Source organism: Pinus tabuliformis, chromosome J (assembly GCF_031772625.1).
Source record: "Pinus tabuliformis cultivar Carrire ecotype Pingquan chromosome J, CPIR1, whole genome shotgun sequence".
Taxonomy (NCBI): domain Eukaryota; kingdom Viridiplantae; phylum Streptophyta; class Pinopsida; order Pinales; family Pinaceae; genus Pinus; species Pinus tabuliformis.
Genome location: NC_142295.1, coordinates 43,605,505 through 43,627,188, shown reverse-complemented (window position 1 = coordinate 43,627,188; position 21,684 = coordinate 43,605,505). Strand labels below are relative to the sequence as shown.

The window sequence follows — 21,684 nt, the reverse complement described above, 5'->3', positions numbered from 1 at the left end:
TTCCAAAGGAGATTTGCAATGCTTCAAAATAATGGAAATGAGATAATGCTCAAAGTAAATTGCAAATGTAACTTCAATTGGAAAAAAGAAATTAGCTTGTAAGTGAATTAAAGTGATGCAAGTAAGTTTCCTTTGCAAAAAAGGAAATTGCCTCAAGTAGATGTAAATGCTCACAATGATGTAACTTGAAAAATTTCTCTCAAAATTGTACAAGAAATATAAACATAAGCTTCATAAATAAATGGAATTGTAAATTGCTCCAAGTAAATGTCACAAAAACATAAACTTGTAGCAATTGAAAATGAGATGAAGCTAAAAGTGAATGCTTGCTTGAAAAGTATGCTTTGAAAGTAAATGAGCAAAACCACAAATGAGGCTATAGTGAGGCAAATTTTAAAGAGAAAATGTTAGACAACTAAATTAAACTTGCTACACAAATTGAGATACTTGCATGTAAGAAATGAGTTGCTCTAAAGAAAAATATCAACTTATACTTCAAAGCAAAAGGAATGAAAGACAAAGCATCAAATGAAACTTGTAGCAAAATTTAACTTAGAAATTGAAATGTGATGGTGAGGTTGTGTTAATTTTAGAGCATGCAAAATGAGCTAAAAAGGAAAGTTAGAAAAGATGAGATGCCAAAATTAATCCACCCACACAAAATCCTCCTTCTAAATAAGGAGAAAGGATGCCTTGGGTAAACCCAAGCTCCCACAAGGAAAAAAAGAGATATTTTATTAAGATATTACAATGGTGTAAAAGCCTCTTAAAGGGCTGCCCAAAAGATGAAGGAGATTTGTACAAGATGAGAGCTAGAAATAGCTAGAATATCCCTCCAAACTATAGCAACCTCAAAGGGCAATGAAGTCCTTCTAAAATTAGAAAATTACAAGCTCCCAAAGGCCCATGGTCTAGCCTTCTTTGCAACTCCTTCTAGTGTCCATGACCTCCTTAGAATAGATCTTGAGTGCTTGAGAGGTCCTACAAGAAAGATAGAGTTTTCAATGGTCTTTCCTCAAGGCACTTGTTGTCAAAACTCCAACTATGGGCTGCAAAACCAAGACAAAATTAGTGTAGAATGCATATAAAATGAACAAGTATGATACAAAATAATGTACAAAACCAAATCAAGTGATGGGAGTGAAGTTTGAACCCCATCACTTGCCTAGCTTGGAAAATGCTCTTAAATAGCTAAATAAATCAATGAAAGCACAATTTTTTAAAAGAGATTTAAATTTAGAAGTATTTGCTTGTACACAAGCTATGTCCAAGAAAAATCTCTACAAGAAACCACTTTATAAGATAAAACTATGGAAATTCAAAGAACCAATGAGAGCTCTTTGGAGAATGTGTCAAGAGTGGGTTGGTTTCTCCAAAGACTTCCCCTCACGCTTGATATTTGAATCCCAATAAGATTTTCCTCTACAAAACTTCAATCAAACATTAGTCCCATATAAATTTAGCAAATAAGCAATGATAAGAAAATTCTAGAAATTTATTGGAAAATAACTAGAGATTTCCACACCTAGAGCATACTCCTAAATCAATTGTCAATGCAAGATAGCTTTACATTAACAAATCTACAAGAGCATATGGAAATATAATAAATCAAAACATGAGCAAAGGAAATTATACCAATAGTGAGCCAATTATCGTACTCCAAAGGAAGAATTCATGAATGAACCCCAAAGTCTTTTATTGCAATAGAGAACAAGTGTACATAAGAGCAAAACTTTCCCAAGCACAATAACTCATAACATCATACACTATGAGAGCCCATGGCTCTACTATATAGAGAGTTGGGAACAAATCCCAATGAAGAATGATAATGACAAGTGGCATTGGAGCGAATCCTTAGGTAGAGAGATTAAACAAGTGGCATGAGGTGACAATCCCAAAGAGAAATTCGAATTTTATGAATGGAGCTCCAATGCCAAGTGTAAAAATCGAATTCTGGCAAGTGGACATCATTTTCTTCTTCCCTTATGTGTCAAATTCAAATTTTATGATGGAATGACAAGTGTAGATGGGTGGTGACCCATGTGGGAACAATTTCCCACAAACATATCCACCAAATATTCTCCCAAATCCTCCCAAATCCTCCCAAATGTGCATTAACTTCACAAATTCGAATTTCCAAGTAAGCAGCTTTCTCATTTAATGCCAAAAATTCGATTTTATTTGAGCACATGTCATTTCCTTGATTTTAGGAGTCCACATCACCTTGGGACTTCACTATAACTCCTCCATAATTTTCCACCTCATTTCCACAACATTTAGCATGTGAGGATATTTATTTTTCTCCATTTATTTAATTTATGGCTTAAGTAATTGCCACATTCCCACTAAACTTAGGAAAAGTGGGGTTTGAGGGTTCAAAACAAATTTTTAACCCCTCAAAGTGTGTCATAGTAGAAAGTTGAGGTTGAGAGGTGCAAATTTTATTACTCATACCCCATGCAACTTCTCTAGACATCACTTATTACATTACAAATACAATTTTATTAGCAATTTTCTCATTGTAGAAAATCTAAAAAATTAAAAAATGACTACTTAAGCCAAACCAATGTTGGAATTTCTAAGTTTAACACGTTAGAAATTCTTCCTGTACTATCTGATTTATTTCTTCCTACTTGTTCAATTACTTAAAAAGTTATTTACTATGTAAATACTAAAAATAAACACAAGTACAGTATCAACATCTACATATCATCAACTGAAAGAAAACAAGCACACAAGTGACACCATTATTTTTGGACCAATGTCCCCGGAAAAACCCAATGCGGGAAAAACCGATGCAGTTATTTAGAGGGTTTTATTATTATGCAATTTTCAGAATACAACCAGGGTGCCATAAATGGCTCACCCAACAGAGAATGCCCTCAGCAATAGTACCTCTCCTCGGAGACAAATATTCCGGATGAACAATCCCAGGGCAGCAATTGCAGCTCCCACTGCTCTGCATCACTCTGATGGGGACTGCATCACCCTACCAGGCTCACCAACACCCAGTCTGCCCCATGAAAACCTCCCATCACTGCCTCTTGGCCCTGCATCAGCTCTGCTAGCCTCTGCGTCAGCCCTTAGACCGTCTACGTCACACACGCTGGCCTCTCCTGGCTCTATGCAGCTTCTAGCTGCCTCTGCGTAGCACCTAGTTGCCTCTGCGTCAACCTCTCCCGGCTCTGCGCTGTCTCTCTGGTACCAACTATGCCTCTTTACTATGTATTCATTGCCCCTCGCTGTTGATCACTGATTCTATCTCTCTTAGCAAACCCCGCTCTAGAGAATAGAATCACTGATCACTCTAGTGTGTTCTCCAACTAACCCTCAAGCCTACTCTTATACTTTTCTCGTTGGTCCATCAACGGCCGAGATTAAATCTCTAATCAACGGTCGAGATTAAATCTCTAATCAACGGCTAAGATTAGATTTCGCTTGATCCATGACTTTTGGAACGTTCTAACTCAATTTTATATTAATACCCATTAATATTCTATTTTTCTTAAGTTTAGACTTAGGAACTCCATTGAAAATATTAATTATTTTAATATCTCTCAAACTGGTTAGAATCTACCTAAACCATTTCTGGATCTTGGAGATCTCATGTGCTTTAGCCCCTCCACCAATTTTCATGGCTAGAGCACATCCGATGCTACCCCAAATCAACAACCAAATTCCACGAAATTTTTTGTGTGATCTAGTATGGTAATATACATCGACTCTAGACACTAAGATGTGTTAGGGGCTCAACCTTCAAACCGTCACCTTGGATTTGGGGTAAAAAGTGAGTGAAAAAACTTAGAAAATTATCCGCCTCTAAAAAAGAAGGGATAATTAACCAAATAAAAAAAACACTCAAAGGTATACTAGTTTGTTGATTGAGTCCCAACATCCTAAGCCTCAAAACTCATCATTACTAGTATTACTTATTACAATTCCCCGCAGAGTGTGGAATCTGGGTATAAGAAAAATGATGGAAAAATAGAAGTAGAATTTAAAAACTCTGTTGACTAATGATATCTGATGGTACAAGTGTCCTTCGCATCATCCTTGGGCATGGAGTCTTCATATAATCATCAGGTGCCACTCCAGTGGTCAACAGGAGGTATTTAGGTTTTAACGTGGTCAATGGATATTATGAATATGGGGTCAAGATATAAACTGATTTATTTCTTTGAAATATACCCAGTTATAAATGTTTATTATTAGGATAAATGAGTATGGTCAAAAAATCGTATTACAATTTAAAATATACAATTCCATTGATTACTTAAATGAAATTTAAACGTTAAATATGTCATTTTATTGTAGAAATTAATTTTGTTTATATACCTCTGGAATCTTTTTATTTAATACATTTAATATTTTCATTTTATATATACAATATTTCCAAACAAATCATTTTTACTTAAACTTTTCATATTTCAACTTTTCATTATTATTACTAATCATTTTAATTTCCGTTTATTGTCTCGTAAATAAAAACGTTGAAACTTTAAAACCATATGCTAAATGTATTTGACATTTGGTCATTGAGCAAATAAAAAAAATTCAAGTCATCACTTACTGTTATCTGATTTGGATGTTGTAGATTTAATCTAGACTCTCAAATTCACATGCTTGTGGGCTATCTTAATAATACTTATATCGCTCAAGTTATTATTAGTTGGTTGCCATCATGGAGACAAAATTTTACTTTGATTTAGTTGCATTATCGCTGCCTAGATAGAAATTATGAGAACTCTATTCACTCATAAGATGTCTTGCTATTTTAATTGTGATTTTTATTAATATAAAGTTGTATGTCTTTATTGTTTTTCACTCTAATTTAACTATTTTAAACCAAGCAAGAGCAGTTATTTCATAGTCCTTGTTCAAATGTAGAAACTCGTTCATACGTTTCAAAGTTCAATAATTAAAATAAGTAGTGGGTAACGCTAGCTATGCGGCCTTGTTATAATATCTATATATATATATATATATATATAGGAAAGTATTATATATAATGTTATTATATATTATTTTATATAATTATTATATATATCTAGGAAAGTAGTATATATAATGTTATTATATATTATTTTATATAATTATTATATATATCTATATTTATATAATTTCTAATGTATTATTACGATTAAAGACAAAGAAGCTAAGTCAAAGTATATAGTCATATAATGAAGAATTATCAATAAATGAATAAAGTAGTGAGTTAGGGAATATATATATATATATATATATGAAAAAATATTTTAAAAAAAAGAGTAGAAAGGAGGGAATCTAAGACATTGATGAAGAAAGAGCAAGGATCTAACTTTTACTTATTTTCCAACCATCATCCCTATTAAGATTATTTGTTTGCTTCTCAATTTCGATGGTCTCCCTTAACTTCCTATGATGGAAGTGATCAATTCTTGCAATTACTCGGGAATCCTCAATGCAGACATGATGTTTAGTTTTCTCAACATGCTCGGCTATAGCTAAGGAGCGGGACCAATTGTGCTTGATGTCTGCAATGTGCTCTTGAATTCTCTGATTAATGGAATGACCAGCCTACCCAATGTAGGGAATCCCATAGGAGCAAGGGATTGAGAAAACTCCTTTCATGTCTTTAGGGTTTACCAGGTCTTTGACTGATCTAAGGGAGCTCCGAATGATATTAAGGGGCTTAAAGGTGACAGAGACTTTATTCTTTGCGCAAGCTAGTCACAGATTTGTGTAATCCTCATAAGGTAGTTGGTCACATTATCAAAGGGTCTGTTCTACACTCTTTGAGCTTATTTTTGAGAATCATTTTCTGACTCATATTATCACTTTAAAAAAGTGATACTAGAGCATCAAACATCTCATTACATCTAGTCTTTTCTGCGGCATGCAAAATTAGATGATCCTTAATAGCTTCAAGGACCACTCTCTATGCCTTTATGTCATTATCCCACATTGTTTGCACTGCAAGGTCTACTTATGTTGGTGTCTGCATGCTCCTTGAGGTCTATGTTGGATTTGGAGAAGGGTTGGACACGACTTGCAACAAGTATTGCTCCTTCAAGATCACTAAGATTCTTTCCGTCCATGGCAAGAAATTCAAAATCACATCAAGTCGATCATCAACTTTCACATTGATTACCGACATGGTTGTCCTCAGATCCGTCTCTCAAGCATGCTGAAGTAACCTAGAAAACGATAGATCTGTTTTTATCTCCAAGCAATTGCTCTGATACCAAGTTAAATTATCCTAATACCAACTATCTAAGAAAATATATTAGAACTAGCTACTTGCTAGAATTATTGACTCTTGAATGCAGTAGAAAACGAGAAAAGAAATCACATAGTGCACAATTTAATTACGCTCTTCCAGATTAGTTCATCAGTTAAAAATTATCTTAAGAACTTACAAGAACTCCTTATAGAGAAAATGGCTATGAGAAATGAATCAAATGAACAACAAACCTAGAAATCTCAGTCTACACAAAAATCAAGGCAACATGTCCTCCAATCGATACCTTTGTACGAAATCCATACGATTGGTTCTACAACTTGCTTTGTTGGGTTGTATGGCTGCACTTTTCCTTGCTGCTGAATGACTGCCTATCCTTGTTGAAGAACGACTAACTTCTCCTTGCTGAACTACTACTAAAATCCTCACCAATGGCTGAAAATCAGATCTCTGATTTTTTCCTTCATTCATGTGACTTGTGAAATGAAAGCTATGCGTGCCTTTGTCCTCTGCCCTCTTTTTTATAACTTTGACATGATCCAAAAACCTAATATTCAACTGTTGAAATCTAACCATGAGATCAATGACTCTCTTTTAATTAAATTATTAAGTGACCTACTTTAGTCGCTTTAATAAAAAATGTTCAAGTGAACTTCTAAAAAAGCATAGGATATTTTTAATGATGATTTCGGTAAGTAGACACCCTCATGGAAGTATCTGTCTAAGCTACAAACACTAATAGTCTAACTTAAGAAAAAACACATATTAGTATGTTGGCTTATTGAGCTAAAATAAACTTAGGAAAAGTACAGTAATTTACTTTAGTGATTTTGTTTTAATCTTAGCTATTGATCTCAAGTGTGGTGAGATCTAATCTTGGTGTTAATCACTTTGAGAGTAAAATTAGGGTTAGGGATTTAACTCAATGTAAAGTTATAAAAGCAAGGTTGAGGACAAAAGATAGACACACTACAACAACACAAGATTGAGAGAGACATCTTAGTGAACAGTGTGCTGGGTCGAGGGAGTGCAGAGGGATTGGAGATCCAGATTTGCAGAGAAGATCGAGCACCGATCTAGGGCAGATTTGCTAGATCAGTTGTATTTTGTATTCTCTCAGTTGGGCCATTATCCCAGACGGAAGCCTACGGAAGCTTGGATTTTGTTTAAATGACAAACTTGTTGGGTAGAATTTGTGTGTTGTTTTATGAGATTGGTTAGTTAAATTTGCTTCTGCTGGATTTATGTTAAGAACCTAGTTGTGTATTTAATCAATAGATCGGCTTTCTGCTAGAAATTTAGTACCGGGTGCTAGGTTCACAAGAAATCTAACATGGTCTACTTGAATCCACCACCATATATCCATTGCATATCATAAACTATTAGATTGCTACATCTGATTTTATTTTAAGTGATAGTAAGGACTGATTTACAACCTCAAATAAGTGAAACCTCCCTTGTTCCAGAGGAGAGCCAGCCTAACGTGAGGTAGCTGTCCATTGAGGTGACAGCGGGTGGAACCCCTAACTTTCCCTAAGCTTGCTACTTTATTATTGGAATTGAATTATCCCTAAATGCAAGGTTTGAAGATAACAATAAATAACACTGAAAACATTAGATACTATAAAGGACAGAATTTGATTGAGAAGAGTATGATAATGGTGTGTCCATTCCAAAAGACTAAACATATACACACAAAAATATAATAAAACAGCTCAAACATAAACCAACAGTCAAGATAAGTCATTTGGTCTTCAGTTGTGGAAGCATTGAACTAAATAAAGCACAAGTCTTGGCTCCATTTTTAATGTCAGATTGTTTACTCCACTCCATACTGACATCATAATAGCATTTGTGTGCCCAGTATATTTATATAAATAAACTATTTTAAGCATAATTTTAACACAAAGTAGGATAGATCAAGATACCTTATTTATCAAGTTTGGGAACATAGAGAGTGGACCTCTCAATACTGCAAAGAAGGCAATAGATGAAAAGGCTTTTGCGGGTGTCAATTCACCACCAAGCAAAGTATACAGCCAAAAAGAAAGCACAGTAACAATGATTTGAATACTACTCAGAATGAAGCTGTTGCACTGCAAAATAATAACAGGTTGTTAGAAAAATCATGAATTATCAAGGAAGTGTAAGAGGAATAAATGGATGGAATAATAAGCATTGTAGACAAAATTTTGGTAACATAATTTCTATGAAATAAGAAACAAAGAAAACAATTTCATGACAACAGGTAAAACTAAGGCAATCTGAATCGATACCGATCCCAATAGTTGAGTCTTCCTCAACCAGCTGAGCTCATCATTCCTAATAGTCTGGACCTTTGACCGAAAACTATTTTCCCATGCATAGCATCTGTAGGTATCATAGGAACATCATCAGGACTCCAAGCACAGATAAACAATACTTATACAGGGGTCATGGTTTCTTAATAACAAGTACTTACTTGATCGTGTCCATTGCAGCCAGGATTTCATTCATGAGACCAATCCTCTTGTCTGTACGCTGCAATGCTTCCTTCGATATTTTCTTCGTCATACTAATAATAAATATCTGACCAAAGACAAGAACTGTAAATCTAATGGTGTCCATGTTACATGAATCGACGGAACACGTATAGTAGCTTATAAAATTCAATGAAAGATCATGATGAACACAGTCTAACAGATAACACCTATATTCAAAGGGCATACATACTATAAGATGAGATAAGGTAATTTAATTATTGTCCAACAAATAACCACAAAAGTAGGCCAACGGGACTGAAGAGTACAACCAATATGAATAGAATGTGGAAGTCTCAACGCAACTCCTAAAAATGCTAAAAAAAATACAAAGAAAGAAACCTACATATATGTATAAAACAATGACAAAGGTTGGGTGATATAAAATACTAAGTGAGTTTGTCCAAGAATGGAAAGGTGGACAATGTTAGTTTTTGTAGCATCAAATGTGTTCTAGTCACGAAACTTGGTGGAGATGCTAAAATACATGAGATCTCCATAAAACATAAATCGTTTCTAGAAATTCCACTCGGAGATGGCTTAATTAAATTATTAACCTATTTTTTTAATGTTTCTATAGTCTAAACTTAGGAAAACTGGTTAATTAATCAAAATTAATTAAGACAAGGTGAGAATTATCTAGAAACTCACATGGATCAACTCCAATATGATCCTAGCCCTTAATTAAATTTTAATCTTGGTCGTTGAAGCCCCAACAGAGAATTATAAGAAGAAGTCGATGGGCACTTGGAGAATACACTAAGGACACTTGAGAGCTCGATTTCCTTGGCATATCGATTTCCAGAGAGCAGCAGCAGTTGTCAGAGAGCCAAATATTGAAGCAGAGACAGTGAGGGGCAGGGACAGTGATCTGGAGGAAGTTTTTCAGATCCGGAGAGGCAACAACAAGTGACAAAAGTGATCCACGCAGAAGCAGCGCAAGGACTGCGCAGTAGTTGAAGCAGAGCAATTCGATTTAGCTAGGAAGGAAGTTGATTCAGCTTCCATAGGCCGAGAAAGTCTTCCAGACGACTTGCTTGAAGGCTGATCTAAGCCACACGTGTGAGAGGCAACGCAAGGACTGCGCAGTGGGCCTACGTTCTTGTTTGGATGACTAGTTTTTCTGTTTCAAGAGGAGCCAGTGTTGGAATTGCTTGTGGAGTGAGAGAATTTCTTCTCTCTAATTACTTTTGTCAGATACTTGTTGTTTGGATTGCCATTTGGGCATCCATATATTGTTCTCAGATTTCACTGCTACATAATAATAAAACCCTTAGTTGCTGCACCAGTTTTCCAAAGTTGGGTTTTTCCGGGGACTTTTGTCCATAAATAACTATGTCATATTTTTATGTGTGTGCCAGATTTTCTCAATTTCCAGCGCTATTTTCTTTCGTAGTTTATTTGCCAAAATCATAGTGTGAAATATTTGATATTTGCCGTAGCAGACAACAAATAAATTGTTAAATAAATTAACAATTAGAAAAATAATTTCCAGTTGCTATGACAGATGAAATTTTCAAATGGTATCAGAGCGTGAGTGATCAACTGGGAAGCTCAGAAGCGGAGGAGAGAATTTCGTTTGTCAGAGGGAGGATCAGGCCGAAATTCTCAGAGATTGCGTATGGCAGTTCGAATTGCTGGGGAAGGAGTTCAATTTTCAGTTGCAAGTTGGCAGAAAAGTCGAATTTCCCAGGATAGTGATTCCAGCAGTCAGGGGGAGCAACAACAATTCAAATTTTTGCTGAGTAGATTTCTGGTTGAACACAAAGGGTTTTGCAGTAGCAGAATCGGTGTTGGGTGGAGGAGAAATTGCACACAAAGAGGGAGATTTCTCTCAGAGGGTTTCTAGCTAAGAAATTTGATTTTCCTAGTTGCAAGTGGCAGTAGCAACTAGAAGAACTGTGCATTTCAAGAGGGAGTGTGAGTAGCAGAGCAACAACCGAGCAGAGGAAGAGGGAGTTTCTAGACCAGATTCAAAGATCGCCACAGCAGGGTTCAGAGACCAAGACAGATTGGAGGGAGCCTCCAACTATGCCATCTGGAAGGTTGGGATGTCCTTCCTTATAGATTACTATGGCCTTAATGCCTATGTGGGCAATGTTGTAGCAGTACCCCAAGATGTGGATCAGCTGGAGTATAGAAAGGAAATGGCGAAGGCGAAGCGGATGACTTTGGATGGAGCCCGAGATCATATAGCCTCACATATTTTTGGCAAGAATACAGTTAGGGAAATGTGGGTAGCTCTCTGCACACTATATTAGAGTTCTTTCGAATAGCGGAAGATGTTTCTCTATGAGAAGTTGAGAACCATCAGGGTGCAGAAGGGTGAAGGCATAGATCCTTTCCTCACTTGGATTGAGGACGTCCGAAATCAGCTAACAACTGTTGGGGAGGCACCCCAACCCACAAAGTTTGTACGATTGGCACTAAACAATGTCTCAAAGGACTAGCAAGTATTTGTCCAAAGCATATTGGGCAGAGACACTTTGCCTAGTTGGGACAGGATGTGGGTCGATCTGCAGCAGGAGGAGTTGAGGCGAGCTCTAGTAAAGAGCACCATCAGCGGTAGCAGCAACAAGGTCGTGAAGAGTGAGAAGGAAGAGGAGAATGTGGCCCTAGCATCTAAGGATCCCAGTGAGGGGCAGGGGGGAACAGAAGAAGAAGAAGGACCCGTCAAAGGTCAAGTGCTTAAGATGTGGTGAGTTCGGTCACTACAGTACTCACTGTCCTCTCAGAAAGAAGGAAAAGCAAGAGAAGCAGGACTAGATGGCAACATTAGCCGAGATCAACACGCTGTCCTCCAGGCTAGACGAAGAGTTTTCCATGTTTGCAACCATACCTCTAGGAGAGAGGTGGGGTGGCATGGAGCTGCAATCCAAAACTACAGATATTGGGTAGGATCCTTGAGGTGTCCTCCTCATGGATCATTATCTCGTTATGGGGCCCCACAGTATTCAGTGGCAGGATGGATCAGTGTCGGTGATGCAGTCAGATTCCTAGTGACAGTTGCAAACTAGTGGCAGTCAGATTTTAAGGAGCGCAGTGCAGTGTTGAGAGTAGAGCAAGTGGCTTAGTGCAGAGTTGGCAGCAGCGCAAATCCTTCAACAGATAGTGCAGAGGCTAGTAGCAGTCAGGACTTGGGTGAAAAATGTATTATTGAACACAGTTGATTCAATATTTTTGATGCTTCTCAGTTGCAGTTGCAACTTACAACAACAACAAATGAGAGGGAGTTGCAATGCAGATGCAAGGTTGGTAGCAATATGGCAGTGTCAGCAGCAACATGGATGCAGCATCAAAGTTGTGCTAGTTGTTGGTGGGCAGCAATGGCCAGAGATCAACAATGTGATAGAGGGTGATACAAAGACAAAGTGTTGTGACAGGGTTTGCAGCACTAGAACATAGTCCTCGCTGAGAGGGAGTGCTATTTTTTGTATCATCGAATGTGTTCTAGTTACGCAACTTGGTGGAGAGGCTGGAATACATGAGATCTCCATAACCTAGAAATCATTTCTAAAAATTCCACCCAGAGATGGCTTAATTAGATTATTAACCTATTTTTCAATGTTTCCTAAGTCTAAACTTAGGAAAATTGGTTAATTAATCAGAATTAATTAAGTCAAGGTGAGAATTCTCTAGAAACTCACACGGATTAACTCTGGTATGATCCTAACGCTTGATTAAGTTTTAATCTTGGTCGTTGGAGCCCCAACAGCGGATTATAAGAAGAAGTCGATAGGCACTTGGAGAACACACTAGAGACACTTGAGGAGCTTGATTTCCTTCAAAAATTGATTTCCAGAGAGTTGCAGCAATTGCTAGAGCGCCAAAGATTGAAGCAAAGACAGTGAGGGGCAGGGATAGTGATCTGGAGGAAGTTTTTTAGATCCAGAGAGGCAATAGCAAGTGACATAAGTGATCCATGCAAAAGCAACGCAAGGACTGCGCAGTAGTTGAAGCAAAGCAATTCGATTTAGTTGGGGAGGAAGTCGATTCAGCTTCTAAAGGCCGGAAAAGTCTTCCAAAGCGTCGAAGAGTCACTTCTAGTAGTAGAGGCAGGCAAGACAACTTGCTTGAAGGTTGATCTAAGACACACGTGTGAGAGGCAACGCAAGGACTACGCAAAGGGCCTACACTGGGGCTTGGACGACCAGTTTTTCAAGAGGAGCCAATGCCAAAATTACTTGTGGAGTGAGAGAATTTCTTCTCTCTAATTATTTTTGTCAGATACTTGCTGATTGTATTGCTAGCTGGGCATCCATAGATTGTACTCAAATTTCGCTGCTGCATAATAATAAAACCCTCAGTTGTTGCACCAGTTTTCCCAAGTTGGGTTTTTTTGGGGACTTTTGTCCAAAAATAACCATGTCATATTTTTATGCCTGTGCGCTAGATTTTCTTCTGCAGTTTATTTGTGAGAAGCACAATGTGAATTATTTGATATATGTGACAACAGATAAATTGTTAAATAAATTAACAATTAGAAAAATAATTTCATGTTGTTGTGATAGATGAAATTTTCACAGACAACCCAACACTAGAATAACAAAATGGATTTATAAACTATGGGTCAAGAATCAAAAGACAAGAGACATCATATAATAGAACATTTATGCTATAATTTCATTTCAGTGTTTTTAATATTTTGACCTGTGGGTAAATAGAAATGTTTCTCGGGCCAAGGCTACCATATTGTGATATCCCCAACTATATAATTTTGCTAAGGTGGGTCAGTATTCCTTGTAGAGGATTGTCGGTTTTGGGCATCCAAGTTGTACTCAAAATTTCACTATTGCATAATAATAAAACCCTCATCCACTACACCAGTTTTCCCGCATTGGATTTTTTTTGGGTCATTTGTCCAAAAATAACTATGTCAAATTTTTATGTGTGTGCTCTATATTTCTCACTGTCCAGCGCTTTATTTTCTACAACATTTTTATTTGTGAAGAATTGCAGTGTGATTTAATTGTTTCTTGTTGTAGCAAATAAACTGCATAATTTAATCAGTTAGAAGAATAAATTTCTAGTTGTTGCAATTGAAGGGAAATTTCAAATGGTACCAGAGCAAGTTTGACAGATCAAGAGGCTCAGAGACGAAGAGGGAGAAATTTCACAGTTCAGAGGGAGTCTGAGTGAATTTCTTCTGGGTCTGCACAGAGGATGGCTAGGTAGTGCAAATCGTTGGACAAGGGTTCAATTTTCTTGTTGCAAGTGGCAGGGAGAGTTCGATTTGTTCAATAGCAGCTCCAGCAGGCAGTGGTGAAGCCAGGAAGTAGTTTCAGTGAGAAAATTAGTATTTTCGCAAAGTAGATTCTTGATCTGGGTGCAATTGATTTTGCAACAGATTCGCAAAACATAATCAACGATGGGTGGAAGAGAAACAACACACAGAATTATACGCAGGATGTCTCCAGGGAATTCTCCAATATGGCCATGGACATTGTTGACCACACTTTGTCAACAAGTCCAAGGAAGCAGAACGCAAAAACACGAAGAAATTTTTTCAAAGTTCAAAGTCATCAGCTAACAATTTTATCATTGTAAACCCAATTTCTCCAAGTTGTATTGTAAATGATGCTAGTATGACCATTTAATAATGTAACAACACCTAGGTAAGCCTCTGATTTTGGCATAGAGTTTCATCCTAGGAAGTTTTTTAACCTCACCAAATTATGTGTGTTTCTAAACACGGATAATCGACAGAGCTTTCTTCCAGTGTAAACCCCAAAGCTAGGGTTGAATTCTTTGAAAAGGTCTTCGCTGAGTCCTAGTGTTATATCGAGTCTCTGTAAAAGTGTGTTTGGGAATAATTTAAGCACATTTGGTTAAATTTTTTTATTACAAACCATTTGGTCTATACTAGATCATATTGTGTCGCAAAATTAGGTGAATATTGAGGGTTTGATTCTAAATGTGTTTTCCACTGTCAAAGGTTGATATTGTAATATTTTGATGTAAAAAATATTTCAACGCATGGTCCCTCATATTTAGATGCCATGGTTAAAATACTTGAGGGTGGAAAACATTATTACTCCACTCTAGTGTCAATTAATTAATTTTTCTGGTTAAATTAAATAAAATTCCTAAGCTAGAAAATTAATTAATTTTGAGTCAAAAATAATTATAGAGAAATTAATTTCTCTCCAAGTAGAAAATAATAAAAAATTCGTGGGTCAAAAGAGAGTCAATTTTTTGGAGGTCCCCCACCAAAGAAAAAATAGATATTTTAAGAAAATTAGGGCCCTTGGACCTTGGTGGTTAAGTCAGAGTCAAATTTTTTAGGAAATTAATCAAAAATATTAATTTTTGGATTAATTAAAAGTGGGTTTTAAGAAAATTTCGAATTTTTTCTCAAAATTAAAAAATCGACAGTGGAGATTAAATGATGATGAAGTTATTTTCGACGGTCGAGATTATTTTGACGAGGATCAAGCCAACTAGCCGTTATTTTCCACTTGGAGGGGTTTCTCTATATAAAGAAGCTATTGAGCTTCTATTTTATATCTTTAGAAGTTGTAATTCTTGAAAGTTGGTATTCAATTGTTGCTCTACTGGGAACATTTTGTATCATAATAGAAAGACTGTGGGGTTAAGTTCATGGTGTTTTTCTTCCGCTGATCTGTGGTATGTGTTATAGTTACATGTGATCCTACATTGTGCAAAACATTGCTAATAATTGTTATTTCATTTGTCGGTGATAAGAACATTCTATTGGTACATGCTATCTTAGGTAATCTGATTCACCACATGATCTAACAATTTTCCTGAGAAATATTATAAATATTTACAGGTACATTAGCCTTTGGGCTCCAAGTTTACAGACTGGGCGGAAGAGCTGCCTATGTTTGGGCTTTGAGATTTCTTTATGGTATTTGATTTTGCGGGAAGGTTACAGCTAATAATTATTTTTCGAAATTCACTCATCCATTGTTATTTATCCAAAATTATTTCTCCAAAAATTTAAATTTTGTAAATATTGTATTTTTGTAAATTATTTCTAACCTATTTGTTTTGCAACACTTGTGGTTTTATTATTTTTGGGGTTTTATATTTTGTATATATATTTGGGGTTTTGAAATTTTTTATTCATTTGTGTAGGTGAATTTAAAGATTTTGCTGGGGTTTTGAGGCAGATCTAGACCTAAGAAGGAAAGATCCAGCCTCCAAACTAAGTGTTCAACCTAAGAAGGAAGTCGTCCAACTTTTCTGCAGCGAATTTGTGGAAAAACAATCATGTGCAGGGCTTTCCAAAAACTTTTGGCCCTAAGGCCTAGCCGTCCAACCTATTTTCTCTTGGTCATGAGCCCCAAAGGGCTTGTTAGGCCCTCAAGCCCCTTGTTTCCCCTAGAAGCAGGCTTAGAGAGGCCTCGACCCCCCTCTAGGGAAAATGCCCAGCCCTCTAAGGGACTTGGCTCCCCTCCTTCCCTTTTGTGGCCTCTAGGAGGTCTTTTCTCCCTCTTCGCCTCCCTTTTGGCCTTAGTCGTAGCCCCTAGGGGAGATTTTCCTTAGCTTCTGGCCCTTCTAGGGACTTTCATAGGCTTGTGTCAACCTTTAAGGGCTTGATGTCAACCCTTGTGAGCTCACCTCTCCTCTTCCCCATTTTCCGACCTCATTTGTCCTCTCCCTACCCTTCTTTGGCCTCTAGCCTGAGTCTTGGGGTTTTCTAGCCCTCTAGCCCTTGCCCTAGCCTTGTTTTCAGTCATTGATTGATTTTTATATCTAACATTTGGCTTTGCAACATTTATGTGAGCTAATTTAGTTTTTGCAGGTAGCCAAACTCATTGGAGGTCAATCTAGCCTTCAATTAGGCCTTAAGGCCTTTTGGTTTGCTCTCTAACCCACTAATTTTGTCACTGTCATAAATTTAAATTTCGAAGTATTTCATGACAACAATATATTAAATGTAATGTCCATTCCTAAATTAATTTGGAACAGGACTAATCTCTACATTTTGGGGCCAGTATTGGAGGATATGGGACCCATTCGATTTTATTAGGAGACTTAGACTTTAGTAGCAAGTTATTTTTGGTTTGGTTAAGTTACACGTGGGGGCCACCCACATTAGGAAATACGCACTCCCTATTTCGAATTGCATGAGAGGGGAAGTAGATGGTTAAGTGAGGGACCCACAATGGAGGGAAAATGGAGGGAAAGGAGCCCCACGAAATCTATAAAAGGAAGGCAGCACCCCTCATTTGATCATCTTTTTGGCATAAAGAATTTCTCTTCGGTTGTTCGAGCTGCTTAGCGGAGTCACTTGTTGTTTAACAAGAGTTCTTCAAGCGAAGAGTTCACCCTTTCTTCGGGGGATTTCGAGTGCCACCCTAGAGAGGTTCATCTACATTCTTTTGAAGGAGGTTTTCATTGTGATTTCCAGCAATTGCATCCAGTGTTTCCAGGTGGTGCATATTCCTGGAGGACAGAGTGAGGAGAGGTCGAGTTGTGATTTTGATATCTTTCAGAGGAGCTTTCATTGGGAGAAATTACGGAAAGGAGGCTTGGGTGTTTGGCTGCTATTTGGGTGAGTTCGGAGCTGAGGGAGAGAGTTTCTATTTTGTGGGGTTTTCGCACTTCTTGGGCCAATGCAGAGGGAGAATATTGTGCACACGTGGGAGGTGGAGTCTCAGCTATTGAGCCTCATCCTTGTCGGGAGAGACAAGGGAAACACTAGTGGAGGTGATTGTTGCTTCCTTGGACCATTGGAGGAGGATTTTGTTGGTATATTTGCAGGTTGTGTGCTTCAGCAGTCTTGGAGGGCGTAGGGCCTCTTGGGGTCGATTTTGGGAGGTCGGAACTAGACCAAACCATTTCTGGGTTTTGGTGGGTTTTGGTCAAGGAGCTTGGGGTTAATTTTGTAGCATTTTCTGAGCACCAGAGGTGGGGTTTCTAGCAGTTCATTTCCAGCCAGCAGTGTAGTTTTCTAGGCAATGCAGAGCATCATTGGAGCAGTTATTATCAGCATTTGAGATTATTGTTTTATCACCTGGGTTTTGTCATGCTTGCCATTGAGGCAAGCCCAGGTGCACTTCTTCATACTATTGTACTTGCTCCATTGGATTAATAAAATGGCTCAACTGGTTCTTGCTTCTGGAGTTTTTATGTGTATTTGTTGAATGTTTAAAATTTCTGGTGTTGTATTTGTTTTTGCTTTACATATCACTGTTTATCCAAGTTTGGAACATTACAGTGGTATCAGCACTTAGATCTTGGCTCAGCAATGGGGAATTTTCCTATGAGTGAGGAGGACCGACAAAACATTAATTACAAGAGGCAAAGGTACCAAAGCAGGGAGAGAGAATTGGAGATCACTCCAAACACAGAGGACTGTCGGAAGGAAATGGTAATAGAAAACATGGGGGAGCCCAAGAGCAGGGAGGAAGTTGCCTTTTACAGTCTCTTGAAGGCCCTGAACGATTTGGCAAAGGGGCAAGAGATGTTGGACGAGATCAAAATGAAAAATTGAGAGCGGAGCACTCACAAAGATTCTCTATTTGGAGAGACTTCGGGGGCCTCTCAACAATTTGATCATCTTTCACCTACCGCGCAACACCCACCCTTGAGTGGGCCAACTCAAGCCACTCTACATTCTTTCTTACCCTTGGTGCAGGGTGAAACAGGTGGAGTCGAGGATCAATCACTTATGGGAGAGTATTTCAGGGAGTGACAATCCATGGGAGCAGACTTCAGAGAGGCTCTATCTTTTAGAGACTCTTGCCAGTGCAAACAGAATGAGAAGGGGAAGGGCTATGGAGGCCATGGTATGCTGAACTATTAGCTGCAGCGCACCATTGTGAAGATGTACTTTCCCACCTACAATGTCACTACAAAGTGCATAGCACATGCTTGGGTGGAGAAGTTGGACACATGCTTTCAACTCAACAAGATGATTAAGATAGAAGCCATTAAAATGGCCACATTCCATTTGGAGGGGGAGGCACACGACTGGTGGTTTCATGGCTTGTCCACTCTGGGGCATGCCAACGTGAGTTCCTATGAGGACTTCACAAGGAGAGTAGTGGAGAGCTTTGATCGGAGGGATCTGGAGGCTCACTTCAGGGATTTGACTCAACTCAGGCAAACAGGACATCTCGAGCATCATATTTCAGAGTTCTTGACGGTCTCAGTCATGGTGCCAGGTTTGTCAGATGCTAAGAGAGTATACACATTTGTGGAGGGGTTGACGAAGCCACTGCGGGGATAGGTGAAGTCACATAGGCCCTCTACTCTACTAGAGGCAGTGACTTGTACGAGAGACTTGCAAGGGGCCATCCCCAAGACCCGGGCACCCTTTCCACCACGCACTCCCTACCCTCAGAAGGGAAGTGACACTAGAGTACCCCCAATATAGAGAGTAGCCCAAGGGTGAGGGCAGTTGAATGATGAGACCAGGAGAGACCTCAGGAGGAGGAAGTTGTGTTTCACATGTCGGGAGCCATGGGCACTAGGCCATCGGTGCACAGCAGGCAAGGCCCATTACATCGAGGTCTTCTTGGACAGCGACCAAGACGATGAGGCAGAGTTGGAGCTTGGTGGGGGAGATGGTGAGGATCCAGTAGAGAGGGTGTTGATTTGAGGTAGTATCGGATGTGCTCTAAGCCTCATTTTTTGTAGGGAGGCTTGGGCACAGGTATTACAAAGAACCCAAAAAGCGCTTTGAGAAATTCCACCTAGAAGTGATTTTATTAAAATAGTTAATAATTTTAATGGGGTTCCTAAGTCTAAACTTACGGAAATTAAATATTAATGGGTATTAATCTAATCAGGGGTGAAACTTCCAGAAAAGCCATGGATCAAGTCAAAACGATCTGAGCCTTTGATTATGTTTTAATCTAGGTCGTTGATTGCTCAACAGGAAGATATAAGAAGGGACTTTAGAGTCATTTGGAAAATACACCAGGCAGATACTTAGTTGCCCAAGAGAAATCGATTTTCTCACTGATCGAAGTTTGGTAAGAGAAAATCAATTCAGAGGGAGAGTTGCAGGTGGAGGAGAGACAGAGAGGGTTCAACATCAGTCAGGGAGACAGGGACGAAGACACAAAGCAACAGAAGGAACAACGTTGGGCAGATTGACGTCGGGAGAGGCAGCACTGGCCTGAGTGACGCAGGCTAGTCCAGAGGCCAGAGAAATTGACGTTGGGCAAGCCAAAGAGATGCAGAGGGTCAAGGAACCTCTCTCTCGGGTCAGACACTTGTTCAAGAACGTCTGTAAATATTTCTCAATTCTATACTGCTGGGTGAAATTTTGTACATGTTGATTTTTGTTGAAGAATAATAAAACCCTCATCTACTGCACCAGTTTTCCCGCATTGGGTTTTTCCGGGGACAATTGTCCAAAAATAACTGTCATTGTGTTTGTATATGTGCCGGCATTTTACTTATATTTAATTTTTGCAATGTTTTAATTGTGAAGGCTGCAATAGAATATGTTTCGATATTTTCTGTAAGAATATAGTAGTTAACTTATCTCTGAAGTAATAAGTAGAAGAAGTCATATTAATCACTGTAGTATGATTTCCATTTTAGAAATTTTCACAGAAGGGACCACCACCACCACCACCACATGGGGAAGCACCTTTTGCACCATCTAGGGGAGTCCTAGCTTCCTTTTGCGGGGTTCCCAAATTTTTGACCACAAGGATCAGAGGCATAGTGCAGGGGCAACGTGTCAGAGTTTTAGTAGATAATGGGGCCACCCACAATTTTATCGATGCTCAGATGGTCTAGAGGAGGGGCATCACCACTACAAGGTTTTAGGGAATTTCAATTCTAGTGCCAGGAGTCAGAACTATGCAGTGCACTTGACATGTTCCCGCTCTGACAGTGACCATGGGGTTCTATTCAATGACAGATCACTTCTTCGTGGTGGACATACCGGACACCAAAGCGGTGATGGGTATCCAATGGTTATATTCCCTTTACCGATTTACCACCAATTGGAAGCAGCTAGTGATGGAGTTTATTGGGCCAGATGGCAAACTGGTGGTTCTTCGAGGCATGCATTCATATTCTCCACAAACAGTTTCGACCCACATGATGGAGTTTGATTTGAAGCATGGAGCAATAGCGTGCGAAATGGAGCTAAGGATTTCAGAGGCTAGGGGAAAGGCGAAGCCACCACATCCAGACATACAGGCGATACTGGATAGATATGCGGTAGTTTTTAGAGATATACCACCAAGACAACCACCTGACAGGGGGTTCAAGCACACTATAGAGTTGGAGCCTAGTGTGCAAGCAATCATTACTACACCCTATAGGCATCCCAAAGCCTATAAGGATGAGATTGAGAGGGCCATCAGGGAGCTATTAGCATTGGGCCACATCAGACTGAGTTCTAGTCCATTCACTTCTTCAGTCGTGCTAGTGAAGAAGAAGGATGGGACTCTCTACATGTGCATTGACTACAGGGCCCTCAACAAGAAGGCAATGAAAAACCGGTACCATTCCGCGTATTGATGAGTTGATGGACAATTTAGAGAAGCCAAGTACTTCTCTAAGATAGATTTGCAGTCTAGGTATCACCAGATTCGGGTGAGGAAGTAGGATATTTCGATGACAACCTTCAGGTGTCATTATGGGCATTTCGAGTTATTGGTCATGCCTTTTGGGTTGACCAACGCACTTGCTACCTTTCAGTCATGCATGAACCATGTGTTCAGAGGCCAACTAAGAAAATTTGTACTCGTGTTCTTTGATGACATCTTGATCTACAACAGCACGTGGGAGGACCACCTGCAGCATCTAGAGACAGTGTTGCGTACATTGGAGCAACAGTTCTACGCCAAGATGTCCAAGTGTGAGTTTGGGCTGACAGAGATGCTCTACTTGGGGCACATCATAGGTGCAGATGGGGTCAAGGTGCACGAGGAGAAGATCGGGGCCATTCGGGACTGGCCAGAGCCTAGAGATGTGATAGCGCTAAGAGTATTCTTGGGCATC

The 21,684-nt window shown here is 38.8% G+C and overlaps 1 protein-coding gene across 1 annotated transcript in view; it reads right to left on the bottom strand.

Annotated features, from left to right (window-relative positions):
• Positions 1-21,684, bottom strand: part of LOC149225392 (ABC transporter C family member 2-like) — a 620,963-nt gene that overhangs the window by 261,918 nt on the left and 337,361 nt on the right. The window contains exons 11-13 of the mRNA XM_089377080.1: positions 8,682-8,788; positions 8,497-8,590; positions 8,149-8,316 (exon numbers count right to left, since the gene is read on the bottom strand). Of these exons, the coding sequence (XP_089233206.1) occupies positions 8,149-8,316; positions 8,497-8,590; positions 8,682-8,788 (369 nt within the window). The remainder of the gene's footprint in view (positions 1-8,148; positions 8,317-8,496; positions 8,591-8,681; positions 8,789-21,684) is intronic.